At 41.8% G+C, this 15,076-nt stretch overlaps 1 protein-coding gene across 4 annotated transcripts in view; it reads right to left on the bottom strand.

Moving 5' to 3' along the window:
* Positions 1–15,076, bottom strand: part of ehbp1 (EH domain binding protein 1) — a 150,782-nt gene that overhangs the window by 47,892 nt on the left and 87,814 nt on the right. For all 4 annotated transcript variants that reach the window (XM_084021552.1, XM_084021554.1, XM_084021555.1 and 1 more), the window contains one exon: positions 1,212–1,362. In XM_084021552.1, the coding sequence (XP_083877678.1) occupies positions 1,212–1,362 (151 nt within the window). The remainder of the gene's footprint in view (positions 1–1,211; positions 1,363–15,076) is intronic.

Genomic DNA, 15,076 nt, shown 5'->3' with positions numbered 1-15,076 from the left:
AATAATTGGCAACTATTTCAATGATGGATTAATCCTTTGAGTTATTTTTCAAGCAAACCATCTCTAATTCCAGTTTCTGAGTTGTGAGGACTTTCTGCCTTTCTCAGTTTCTGTATCATAATAGAGAATTTGGGGATTTTGGTCTGTAACATTAGTCGTGTTCCCATTGAATTTTTCAAGCAAATTTTAAGCAAACTTTTGAAATGTTGCAAAAGAAATGTAATTTAGCAGCGTTTGCATCAACTGGTTTGCCCAAGGTTGTAATCCTCCAGTGAGCAGACTAGAAGAAGAAGAGGTTGCAAACCAAAATAAAACAAGTTCCCTCACAAGTCATGTGAGTTAAATGTTCGCTTTGTCAAAACTTATCCATATCCCCACTTTTTCAAAAACCACCTCAAGCGAACACAAAACATGTTGAGTAACTGAGGAAGTTTTATAAACGTTTTCCGTTTCCATTCAGCTTTTCAGATGGAATACTTCAAAATGTGAACAAGTATATATGAAACCAGACATTTTTTGGGGGGGCAAACGCTTAATTGAGGAAATAATCAAAGGACTAATCAATAATGAAAAACAAATCCTGACTTGCCTCACTCGTTGACCCCCTCTATCTCCCTGTCTCAACCAAGAGGCCATGCCTCAATCTTCATCAGTCTCTCTATCGCTTCATATCAAGAGGCCTCTTGGCTTCATTTCCTTGATCGCAATTACTTGACGGATGTTGCATTCACCTTCTCCGTTGCCACTTCACATCATTTGCATGCAGCACATCCGATCTACCTGAACAGAACAACCAAAAGAGGAGGGCAATGTGGAGGAATCTGAAACAAATGACCAGAGAGTCCTAATAATGGTCATTTTCATAATAGCCCCAATTCCAAGGAAATGGAAAGCAGTGGGAAATGCACATGGCTGCATTTGCTGCCCCTGCAAGCCATTATTAGAAGTGTTTGGTATTTTGAGCATAATTCTGCCTCACAATGTGTTGTGTTGATTAACAATTACTGGGCGAATGAGACGCGGGAGGAGTCGCTGGGTAAATTGCTGCTCTGAATATGAGGGTGGTGCATTTTAAACCCATGGCCATTGTCAAATGGTGTTTTGTTTTTCTCTGAGGATTAGTCAGAACCCCTTTAGAGAGCATGATGGGAATGTACGAGTCGTAGCATGTGTGAAGGTAGTGAGTTTTAGGTGTTTGGGGGTGTGCTGACCTCCAGCAGGGCTCGCCTTGCTGCCCCTGCCTCTCTCAGTGCTGCACGCGTCCAGCAGGCTCATGTCAGACATCTTGACTCCGGATCGAGCCTCAGCTATCAGCTGCCTTGCTCGCTCCCTCAGCTGTCTCCGCCGCTCTGCATCACGCTCCTGCAAACACAACGTAATAATAAAACAAAACATGAAATCAAGAATTTCAGTTTCTCTTGGACAGGAAAATGTTACGTCATCCAGAGAAGAATTGCATCCCTCATCTTGTGTTACATAATCAGGAATGCTTATTTACAGTAGCAAATTATTGATATGATATTAAAGAAGAAGTTGTAACATTCTGTTGGAACTACAGAAACACAGTGGAGCTCCTTTAACCTCATAAACAATCTCTAAGTACAGACAGCGGCTGTCAGAAGGCTCACACACCAGACAACGGCAATCATTTATTCCTATAAGGAGAGCAGCGCTGCGACACTAGCAGGCTGAGGTGACAAAACACAGCGACAGTAAAGACAGGATCACATTTTGATGGGCTTCATATCAGCTGATAGCGATCGATGAAAATATGCCCAGATCCCCAACGATTATACCATTTCATATTATTCCCTTACAACTAACCTCCGACTCTGAACCGTCACGGACACACAAACTCCAACAAAATACATAATACGGTGTTTTGCTATTAAAATGGTTGTACACATCATAGTGCATTATGGTGTTAATAGTGTACACACACACACACACACACACCAGCTCGGCACTAGACATACAGTATTGAGCCGTCACCATCAGAGTAATGGCAGAAATGCCATTTTCAGGCTGATCCAATCTGATCCTACAGATAGCCGAGGCCACACACACACACACACACACACACACACACACACACACACACACACACACACACACACACACACACACACTTACAGAGCAAACAAGGAAACCTTGAGGATTTCAACTAACAAACACTTAACTGACGACAACCAAACCAAACTAAACACAGACTCAATACACATACAAACTGTAACCAGGCATAAATACACAAATGTCCAGGACATTTTCATCAGACTGTCATAATATGTTTTACAGACAAATAAGACGCATAACAGAGTTAAAAAAAATCAAAATCAAAAGCAACAATGATAATTAATTCAAAGCTGCTCTGAAAAGCAGATGCGGTAAAGTTATGAGGTATTCAGGCTGGTAAGTCGTGATACTTTTCAGACTGGGGTTGTGGCAGCCGAAGAGAAGTCACTTCTGGATGAGACAAAAATGGGGGGAAAATGACAGTTTTGAATCCTGCCTGCGTGGTTTAAGCCTTTGGGATGAAAACAGAAGTTAAGAGGCACACAAACTAACACAAGCTCCATCTTGCACTCGTCAACTTAAGCACACACACCTCCACACTGTAAAACTCTACCTTGCACCCCCCTCCCCTTTACCAAACATACACAACCACACATGGCCCAAGGGAGGGCCAAGCTGCATTTCCCTGTCACTGTTCTCCCTCCCTGTGGTTTCCTGTTAATCAGGCTTCTCCATATTGAGGCAGGGGTTTTAGGGCTGGCCTATTGAAGCAGCCCATTTATCCATTAACAAAACAAGCAGCGCCCGCTAATGAGCTACATCTCTCCATTTCCATGTCAATTGTTTGTTTGTAGCCATTGTTAGGCTGGGACAATGGGTCTGTATTGTAAATGACAGCAACCCTAATGCACTGTGTGTGTGTGTGTTGGAGAGAGAGAGAGAGAGAGAGAGCCCAAGGGGATGCCCACAGGGAGAAGGGAACACACCTTAGAGAGAGAGAGAGATAGAGAGATAAAGAGTGGGGACGGGAGCCAGTTCATACTGCTTGCAGAAAAGTATTGAGTATCAAAGCATAGCAAAACTTTTTTTTCTGCTTTCATTCAGCACAATTCCAGGCAACAAAGGAGGGAATTATTATTTGAAAGAAAATGGGAATTGGTATCCTTAAGTATCAAAGCATCACAACTTGATTACCTGAAGTATGCTTTACACTGTCAGCGCACCAGGTTCATTTGTAGGCGGCTGACAGACCTTTGGGGGGCAAATAAAACAGCCTTTGTTTAACTTAGCTGTAAGACATTAACATCCAATGAACAGGCCAAAATATGATACCAAGACTTTATATATAGTGGAGAGCCCATTCGAAGCGGGCGGATTGCTTGGCTCCTGGTATCGTAACCCTGCATATTTATAGAGGCCTTAAGGACATATATATATATATACATATGTATATATACATATATGTGTACGTATATACATAACTGTGTGTGTGTGACAGACACACACACACACACACACACACACACACACACACACACACACACACACACACACACACACACACACACACACACACAATTAAATCGGCAGTTATATCCATATCTGTAAACTAGTCCGAACTAGCCAGAAGGCCATCAGGTACATTACTGGTTATCATATTGCATTTGTACACGCAGGGAGACACCTGCATAGAGAACATGGTGAGAAAGAGGGAAGTGAGGATGGAAAAAGCAAGGAACTATAAAGAAGAAAAGACGGCTCTTCATGTCATGAAAAATGTTGAAAATCCAACCTTGTTTTTGCAGGCGTTTGACTCAATTTGACTAGATTAGTACCCCACTCTGATCAGCCATAAGAAACCTGAACAGAAAATGCAACTTAGAGAAACAAATTGACTCCCGAGACCTCCGTACCTGTTTTTGATTAACCCTGACCTTGATTTGTTTAACTCAATTTAACCTGGAAACCCACTGTCTCCCAAATAAACTCCTCCACCTACTCAAACCTCTTTCTCTCCTATAGTTTTCTACTGTTTTCCACTGGTCACAATTAGCTATAATGACAAATAATTACCTATTTGTAAGCTTACTAGTCTATTTAAGATTTTAGAGAACATTTTTCTTGACTGTATTTTTCAATAGAAACTGTATTAAAATGATATTTTGTGGTGTTCCACAGGGGTCAGTATTAGGTTCTCCATTGTTTTCACATAATGTTCCCAGGTCACATACATGGAAACTCAAATCATTTTCACACTGCTCCACTGATGGTAGTTAGATATGTTAACACCAATAATATATATACTATATAATTACAACGCATGGGACCTCTGTCTGTCTGTCTGTCTGTTCAAAGTGTTCAACTGATCTACTTCCCACTTGACTGGAGTGGGAAGTATGTAGATCTGCATGTTCCAAATTTAGTGCAATAGTGGACATGTACCATGTTAAATATTGATACTTTGTAAAAGAAACAAGTGCTTATAGGAGTTATAGTGTCAAAGTGTCATATTGTGTGTGTGTGTGTGTGTGTGTGTGTGTGTATACACTGCATCATTATTATTATTGCACTGCATTATTGTTGTCGGCCATTTTGGGGACAGGAAATGGGAAATTGACTCCAGAGGCTAGGATTAACAATATAGGAAAATGCATCTGACTTGTGCCGAGCTCAGTCTCCTACAGAGTCACTGATTACAACAAAAATGAGAATGTGCTTGGAAGAAGAGAAGAAGAAGGAGGGGAGAGGCTTTTTTGTGTAAAGGACAATGTGTGACATTATCTGGGATCAAATCTCTCTGCAGTTCAGTAAACAAGTGTGATATTTTAGAATAGATGTATCACAAAAGGTATAGATAGCTATAGGAACTGAAACGACAACTTGAGGTGGAACTAGGGGTGTGAATCTTTGGCTTCGATTCGATTCGATTAACGATACGGTAGTTGGCGATTCGATTCAAGGACGATTTTTGTAACGATTCGATTCGATTCGGTAAACCACGATTCGATTCAGTAACTTGTAACGAAAATTATATATCCATGAAATAAACATGCAATAATGCGAGTGAGACTATTTGTATTCTTCTGAAAGGTGAAAAATAACATATTTATTCTAGAAAAAAGTAGTCCTGCATAATATTTTATGCTGAATACAAAAATGTGATTAAACATTGCTCAGTTATGTTTAACATTATTCAATAGACTACATGCTGGCAGGGTCTTAAACGTATTAAAACATTTATCATAAGTAAGAATCACGATTCATCCGATTAAATGCATTTATATCGATTATTGGTGAAGCCAAAACGATTCATTCTATTTATTTATTTTAGCAGATCAATTTAGTTGAATCTATATCGTTACACCTCTAGGTGGAACAAATGTGTTGTTTTTTTATCAAGCAAAAGAAAGCCAGACAGCCAAGAAAAAAAAATATGAATGCAAGGAGTCATTTCCATCCATCAGTTTAGGTAAAATTCAATCTCATTGACTTGTTAAGGTTTGATGTCGGTTACCAACAGTGACATCCCAACATTGTTGTGTAGGATCATAATATGTTAGAAGTTTTTTGGTTCATAGGGAAGACTTTTTGATCAAGTTGTGATGAAATGCCATCTAGTGGGCATAACGCTAAAACGAAGCGATGATCGCACTCACTATATCCATATTTGAAAGTGGCGATACATATTGTATCTAACAATAAACACAAGCAGACCTTTGATTTGGCAGCATGGGACACTAACAACCAGCGGATGGAAAAGCAATTCGGATACAACTTTGAAAAAAAAAAAATGAAAAAAAAAGAAGCAGAACCCACAAAGCCAACCAGCCACGTCGTTACATGATCAAAGCCAGGAGGAGAGAAAGCGTGTCAGCTGGTGGTCAGTGGGTAGCTCCGCTTCAAGAATGAAGACTCAAGAGGAGAAGAGACTGTTCCCTTTTAAATGGCGACAGCAAGAACAATTGTGTACTGTGTCTTCTATTGACTGCTGGGAACCTCCAGGGGAAGAGAGGCTAAACGGTTGACTGCGAAGCTGAGACAGAGGGCTCCTCTGTGGGCCTGGCGTCAGGGTGAGGACCCCTCTCCGCTCTGGAAGCTCTTTTTGAGCAGGGGGAGCAGGCTGTCGCCTTGGTTGCTCTTTTCTGGGTGAGGAGAAAGAGGGAGGGAGGGCATGCACCAGTGGTCATGTACAGAGACCTGGCGTGGGCACACAGTGATGCCACGCACACACACACACACACACACACACACACACACACACACACACACACACACACACACACACACACACACACACACACACACACACACACACACACACACACACACACACACAATCACTATCTAAAAGGGTTTGCCAACCTCCCAGATAGCCAGCCAGTCTGGCAGCCAGTCATGCAGTTCCAGACATTTGTCATGACAGGCTAATTCACAGTCAAGAGGTGCTTTAGGTCTCTATCTTGTCCAGGCACACACACACACACACACACACACACACACACACACACACACACACACACACACACACACACAACCAATCACATAGCTGTGTAATCACACTCAAAAACACTGTTTCATATGCCAGAGTGATGATCCAGAGACGGAGGAAGTAGAACTTCATTTAAAGCCATCCTATCACAACACCAAACACACAGTAATGAGGTACAGAACCTCATTCATGTATGTGTTTTTTTTTTATTGTGCTCTATAAATAAACTGACGTGTCTTATTATCTTCTGAATATTCACAACTAATATAATAAAGAAAGACATTCCAACAAGATTGACTTTTCTAAATCCACACCAGGAAAGTACATAATTGAGAGCGAAATACTCCAAAGTAGCTTTAGTTAGCGGGGTATTAGCACAGACACATATCACTATATTTAGATATATTTGACCATTTAAACCGTCTCTGTTGCTACAGAATCAGACTTCATATGACTGCTTTGAAGCTGTTGTAGCTGACCACATTTCCATCACACTACACTCACTATTTAGGTGCTGTGGTCATCACTTCTATTCCTATTTTAAATACGCCAACAGTTGATTTGAACATATACAACAATAATTATGAAATGGCATAATCATTTAGTTACTATAACTTATTGTTACAGTAATCATTGCAAAACATAATTTAAAAAGCCTCTGCTGTGTACCCAAGAAAGATGATTTCTGGTGGAGGAGATGAAACAGCAACATAGGGGCTTATGGGAAATGTAGTCTTCAGCTGAAAACCCCAACAGAGGCTTCCAATTGAAATTAAAATCTGTCTTAATTCTAATTACACAATAAGGTTGTGCAATTAATTTAACAATATAACCATATTACATGTACTAAAAAAAACAACTTTCTAAACCCCTTATTTCTCAAATTTTAGAAAAAAAAGAGCAAGAGAGAGAGAGAGAGAGAGAGAGAGAGAGAGAGAACAGGGGTGGGATGGGGGTGGGGGGGGGGGCTTATCGGCTGGCTCCAGACGGAGTGCACGGATCAATGGGCGTGCGAGGCCCACAGCGATCAATGCATTTGATAAAGAATTAAAGAAGAGCCACTGTACATGGCTATCAAAGAACCAGGACACGGCCTAATTATGATTCGACGGGTGCGTGCCCATGATAGGGGTCTGACTGTGTGTGTGTGTGTTATACGGATGTACAATATAAACCAGTGAGATGTCAGTGTGGAAGTGGTGTGAAAGTGCGGGCTGTGTACCTGCGTGTCAGCGCATACATGCATGTGTGTGTGAGGGTTTAAATATAAGTGTGTGTGTGTGTGTATTTTCAGGCAGAAGTGTCACGTTGCTTTGGTTCGTGTGACTGTGTGTGTGTTAAATGACTGGGATTACTCTTAAGTTTAATTTTTTTAAAAGAGGGATCATAAGTAGGTGCTTTCATTAAGATGTTTTATTGCATTTTTTATTATATGGTGTCTTGTATGCGTTTTCCTGTTAGGTATCCTGTGTGTTTGAATAGAGGCCCAAATAAATGTGCTATTAAGCGTGACATAGGTCCATGCTTATCCCTATAAAAAATAAACCATAAATATTATCTTTACACTCCTGTATGAAAAAGGAACAGAATATCACACTTCAACAGGGGTTATTTTACAATGGATATTGTCTGTAAGAATAAAACTGATATGGAGGTTCTGATATGGAGGTTTCTGCACGTGTCACAAAAGGGTGTATGCACTATCAAATTACATTTTCTGAGCACATATATTTGCATGTAACGTCTGTGTAACTGCGTATCACATTCGTCCTCAGCACTGTGTGTGCGCTTCACAAGGGCACTTGTAATGTAGGACAGGTAGAACAGGTAGAGTGGAGCATCGAGACTGCTTAACACAAAACACAAGTCAGAGGAGCTCGTCAGACAAGCGAGTAAGATGGGAAGCTGTTGCCCTTTAAACAGACAGGATAATTACTGGTGAGAGACACACACACACACACAGCATGGAGAGAGAAAAGGAGAGGCAGAAAGAAAGACGGAGAACATGAGCTGAACTTTGTGTCGGCAGGTGACAGAAAAACACAGGTAACCTGTAACTGCACAACATTCTTTACAAGCAAAACGGGGCCGTCGGCTGTCAGAGGGGCTCGACTGAAAGAAGTACGGCCCCTTTTGAAAAAGTAGTACCCGACAGTCCTGATAATCAGGTGCAATATACACTATATTGCTAAAAGTATTCACTCTCCCATCCAAATATTGAATTCAGGTGTTCCAATCACTTCCATGGCCACAGGCGTATAAAAGCAAGTACCTAGGCATGACGTCTGTTTCTAAAAACATCTGTGAAAGAATAGGTCGCTCTCAGGAGATCAGTGAATTCCAGCGTGGTACTGTGATAGGATGCCACCACTGGACTCTAATGCAGTGGAGACGTTCTCTGGAGTGACCAATCACGCTTCTCCATCTGGCAATCTGATGGACGAGTCTGGGTTTGGCGGTTGCCAGGACAACAGTACTTGTCTGACTGCATTGTGCCACGTGTAAAGTTTGGTGGAGGGGGATTATGGTTGTTCTTCAGGAGCTGGGCTTGGCCCCTTAGTTCCAGTGAAAGGAACTCTGAATGCTTCAGCAGACCAAGAGATGTTGGACAATTCCATGCTCCCAACTTTGTGGAACAGTTTGGGGATGGCCCCTTCCTGTTCCAACATGACTGTGCACCAGTGCACAAAGCAAGGTCCATGAAGACATGGAGGAGAGAGTATGGTGTGGATGAACTTGACTGGCCTGCACAGAGTCCTGACCTCAACCCGATAGAACACCTTTGGGATGAATTAGAGTGGAGACTGAGAGCCAGGCCTTGGTCAAAAATGGTCAAAAATGGTCAAAAAGTCCCATAAACACACTCCTAAACCTTGTGGAAAGCCTTCCAGAAGAGTTGAAGCTGTTTTAGCTGCAAAGGGTGGACCGACGTCATATTAAACCCTATGGATTAAGAATGGGATGTCACTTAAGTTCATATGTGAGTCAAGGCAGGTGAGCGAATACTTTTGGCAATATAGTGTAGGCTAATGTCAATACAACTAGAATCATGCAGAGCCTTTCTTAATCAAGAGTTACTTTGGAAGACAGATCCGTCCGTCTTGGAAGTAGAGAATGATTAATTTAGAGTACATTTTTATTCATGGGAACTTTCACTGTTTTATTCAAACTCAAATGGACACAGGTACGGATTACATGAGTGGGGAAGGACTGACTTGACCATGCACTGATGCTTGTTTGACATTTATAAAGTAACTCAAGATCCCAGCTTACTGTACATCAGTGCACAAAAGCAAGTTAATTTGTTGTATTGGGTCTGTTGTTATTAGTCCTCTGTGAAACCAAAGCAGGCTAAATAGAAAACTAACCAAAAGTATCAATTTCACTGATACAGACGGTTTATTGCTTGAAAAGGAGCCCTGTGTTATTTGGAAATTGTTTGTCTACTTTTCATTGAATCAGGAACTAAGGAACAAGTCCTGGTAGTTGCGCGTGGCAACAGGATTTAGGATTGAAAATGATTTGATTAGTTAAATAGGAGATAGAAAATGAGCAAACAAGAGAAGCTAAACTTAACTTGATTAGCTTACAGCATGTTATGGTCACAAAGAGGGTCTCTTTTATCCAGAATGTTCCTACTGTTCTTACAAACACAAAACAGGGATATTTCCTGAGTGAAGTTTTGGGACCGTTAGGTGTGGTATCATTGTTTTTAATTATATATTAGATAGAAGTAGGCACCTATAACATGTAACGGGAGGAAGAAAATTACTTATTTATCGTCCTTCATAGTTGGATGTATTAGTATCAAATGATGTGCATTCTTATGTTATGTGCCTATATATATATATATATATATATATTATTGTACATATATTTTTGTATACCTTTTATTTAAGTGTGCTTATTTTGTTTCTTCATATGATGTTTGACACATTCAAATTTGCTCACATTAACAAACCCACATTTAGAGGGTGAAGTGTCGTAGCTATCAAGTGTATGTGGAAACACCTGCACACACTTGTAAACACGTATAAATCTCTCAAAGGTGCGCACACGCGCACACGCACACACACACACACACACACACACACACACACACACACACACACACACACACGCACACTGATTGAGTACTTTAGAGTACTTTCAATTCAAGTCAAAACAAATTATTTAGGCATTTAGCAAAGTGATGGGATTACTGGGACTTCATATGCAATGAACATCAAATATTCCTTCCGTCTAAGGACTTCATCTTTCATATTTTATCCAAACAACGAAAAAGAGAGGGAGGGAGAGAGAGACGCACACACACACACACAGACACACACACACACACACACGCGCACACACGCGCACACACACACACACGCGCACACGCAAATACACACACACACCACGGCTACAGGGTGGAAGTGAAAACCATTTGACACTCCACTTGGTCAAACGTGAACACGAGGCATGTGATAACTTGACAAAGAGAAAAGAGAAAAAGAGGTACATGTGTTCTGAAGAGGTATGCAAGAGAGAGAGAGAGAGAGAGAGAGAGAGAGAGAGAGAGAGTGTGTGTGTGTGTGTGTGTTACAACTTTCCTCTCTGATGGCTTGATCAGGTCTTGTCATGCAATTGAGAGAGCTGTCTTTCTCTTGCTCGTTAACACACACACACACACACACACACTCACACACACACAATTTAGAGACTGCCTTTGATCTCCACTCCAGCCAATTGACACACACACACACACACACACACACACACACACACACACACACACACACACACACACACACACACACACACACACACACACACACAGTCCAAAGAAACTGCCCACCAAACTATTTAGTTTCATTAGGGGCAGATTCTTCAAAAAGAAGAGAGAGAGCAGGAGAACAGGAGGGGGGTTGAAGGGAAGAGAAAAAAGGGCTAAAAGCTGGGAGAAGAAAGGACCGGCAGCCACATTAAAATGAGACCTGGAGAAAAACTATTACTGCTGGGAGAAAGTTGAAAAGCAGAGAGGACACAAGGACAGGAGGAGGAGGAGGAATAAAGGACAAAGTGTCGACAAAAACAGAAAGTGCAAAAGGCTATATTTGCATTTTCAAAATAGGCCTTTTTCTTAATTTCCACCTTCACTTGTGGCCTTTTCAATTATGGGTTAAAGCTTTTTTTAAATCCAAACACAAATATGCAATATAAGACTCTTAGTATTCCGGAGCTGTAAGATTAGCCAATGTTAGATTAGATGCACATATTTTAAGTCTATGGAGAGACGAGTTCTGTATTTGTTGCCAGCTTTTGAATCATGAAAATGAAATGTAGTTCTAACATTGAGAGCATGCCACTAAGCTCTCACAGTGGAATGTGCCACAAGTTCACAGTTCCACTTCAGTGTTAAGCAATTAAGGTCAACAAACAGGTTAACAAGTAGCCTGTTGCCCATGTGACATATTTGTTACAAATCACACTCAAAATAGCTCAGACACAAACGCTTGTCATTTTTGTGAACCTTTAAGAATGTCGAGGTTCAGCCAGAGGGCTTTGTTTTGGCCGCCAGTGACACAAATAATAGAAAGTAAAAGGGGTGAGAGGAGAAAACGAGGACATGAACGCAAGAATGTCAAGTCAGGATCAGACGACGGACAGCAGATGGGAGTAGATGACAACACCCACAGGTCACAACAGCAGAGACCCAGGAGTCCCCTCCACTTCTAAAGAGGAGGAGCGGGGGGGCGACGGAGGAGGAGGAGGGGGAGGTGGAGGTGGCGCTGGTCGGCAAAAATCAAACGGGACCCAATTATAGGAATCACAACGAGTCAGTGAGCAGGGGAACTCTCTTACCTGGAAAACACCAAGGCATTTGTGTGCACCCTCGGATGCATACCACCCTCTCTCTCACACACACACACACACACACACACACACACACACACACACACACACACACACACACACACACACACACACACACACACACACACACACACACACACACACACACACACACGGTCAAAAGAATGTGCACAGGTGCTATATAATTGCGTGCACATATTTCTGCAGAGAAACACACACAGGAGCATACGCTTGCACACAAACACACATACACTTCTCCCCAGACCTAGTGTGGATGCTGATAATTAGCCTGGCCAGGCCGGTGTGAAATTACTGTTCTCATCTGCTAATGGATGAGAAGACCTGAAGCGAATAGACACACACAGACACACACACACGTGCTTCTCCATTAATATAATAACAGTGGGTAAGACTCAAGGAGCAAAAGAAAGACAAACAAAAATTGGGGATATTTGCAATATGGATAAAGAGAGAATATAGTCCCTATATATTCTTTTAAGGAAGCTTATTAACTACCCATCTGGATGCTGTGTGAGCAGTTGGTGATGGCATTACAACATTACAATCATCTGCACTGTAACTACTCCGATGTTGTGAAGGCCACCTATGACGAGGAGGAGGAGGTGGACTCAAACTACTAGTCATCCATCAAAGAGAAAGTAGGACAGACAGCAAGATGCGATGGAGAGAACGAGATGATGCAGTTAAACACAAAGAGCAGCGAGAACAAGACAGTGAGAGAAAAAGAGGGAGGGAGTGAGAGAGAATGGGTGAGAAGACAGGGAGGGAGAGGAAGAGAGAGAAGTGAACCTGTGACCTTAGATGAAAGAACCCGTCACTGTGGGCTACAATTAGGGATGGCAGGAGGGAGAGCAAAGGTCAAGAGAACAGGGCTACACAAGTATCCAACATGTTGCTGGGAATCAGCTACAGTCACATTCATGGCAGACACTCTACAGGCTTTTGTGTTGGTATTTATGCACGACAAAGTGTACATACCCGCTGTCGATATAGTGTGGTCATACGCCGGTATGTATATGTGTTTGATTTACCGGTATCACATTTAGTGTGAGCTACAGTGACCGCACAGTAGAAAAAAGCCTCACTACTTAGATCACCAATATTACAATAAAGCAAAGACTGAAGCCACTGAGATCTGGTGTCACTCCTGTGAAAAACACATGAAATAACACTTCTCCTCTGTAATCTGTATTTGCTGCACCTTCCTTTGATTGTTTTAAGGTTGAAACACAACTGCTTTCGTCAGGTTTTGAAGGAAATACATTTCTTGTATGGTACGGATAAACAGAGAGTTTACAATATGTTGTGGAAGAAGGTGTGAGGAAGCTGTTTCTGATCACAACAAGCACAGGTGCATGATGGGAGAAAGGGTGGATTGTTCAATTCGGTGACAGATGTATGAAGTACTGCCTTTAAAGAGAATTTAAACAGCAGTACAGGAGAGTTTTGGAAGAGTTTTGTGTTAAATGTGACGATCTCATTCACCTTCCCACCAGCCACCATACCTATCATACAAAAGACACTCTTATTCTGTTGGGAGAATTAGTGCTGCTCAAGGTTATTTTGCAACTAACAATTATTTTGTTCATCAACAAAAAAAACCTGATTTGTCATTTGCACTTTGATTGCTACACCCCAAAAACAGCTAATGTAGCCCCCTCCTCTCCCTCTGCCCAAATCATTCTGTTGCCCCCACATTAGCCACTTCCCTGGAAGAATGAAGCCTGCTTTAATTGAATTAAATTATACCTTATGCATGCTAAACCGCAAAGCACCTACTTAGACGGATGGAGAGTTAAATGGGAAAGGCTCGGGCCTCTCCAGCTGATAACATGGACACACACACACACACACACACACACGCTAATCAAAACAAGACATCAAGTAATCTAATCTGAATCACTAACAATTATCAGCACATTGGCCTCGAGGCCAGTCGTATTCCTTTGATCAATGTTTTCTATTAAAAAAAGTGTAAACAACTCAATATCTTCCTGTCGCCCCTCCTCCTTTCCCTCCTTCCTTTATGCATGCGAGTGTGTGTGTGTGTGTGTGTGTGGGAGGGGGTTATTAACCAATTGTCCTTGGAAATGAGTAAGGAAATCAGGAGGAGAGGGAGAGAGAAAGAGCGGCGCGTTGGGTCTGGCTACTTTAAGGCGCTAATCTAAGTGAAGTCAGCCATCTTGCCGCACAACAAGGAACAGAAGAGGAGCCTTTTTTTTTTGTAGCTAAGGAAATATATCGGCACGGCAACAGCTTTGAAATGCTCTTTTAATTTGCTTTCTTTCTCTGAAGACTGTTTAACGCCACCAGTCCTTGGAAGTTCCTCATTTATTTTCTCAGATTATGCCGAAATGGTTATTCCTGTGGCCTGTGCGCAGACACGAACACACACATTTGCATGCCTACACGCAGACAAGACGGTCATGTGCACAACCACGCACACACACCAAGTGTATAAAACCCATCTAATTCAAGGGCATATATCTCTTTAAGGATTCAGGCAGCAAATGCAGGGGCATGCGGCTGCTGCCTTTTAGATATTTCATTACCAAAGGGTATTTATTTCATTTTACCCTCAAATCCGTTGTCGTCACAATTCTCACAAGACCCCCTCTCCCTCCTCTGAAACATTTGGAGACGTCACTGAGGATTTGACAACAGTGCTTTCCCAGGGTAACTCCTGGTCCATCAGTG

This window comes from Eutrigla gurnardus (genome assembly GCF_963514095.1).
Source record: "Eutrigla gurnardus genome assembly, chromosome: 11".
NCBI lineage: Eukaryota > Metazoa > Chordata > Actinopteri > Perciformes > Triglidae > Eutrigla > Eutrigla gurnardus.
The sequence above is the reverse complement of the archived record's forward strand: the minus strand, read 5'-3'. Positions and strand labels throughout refer to the sequence as shown.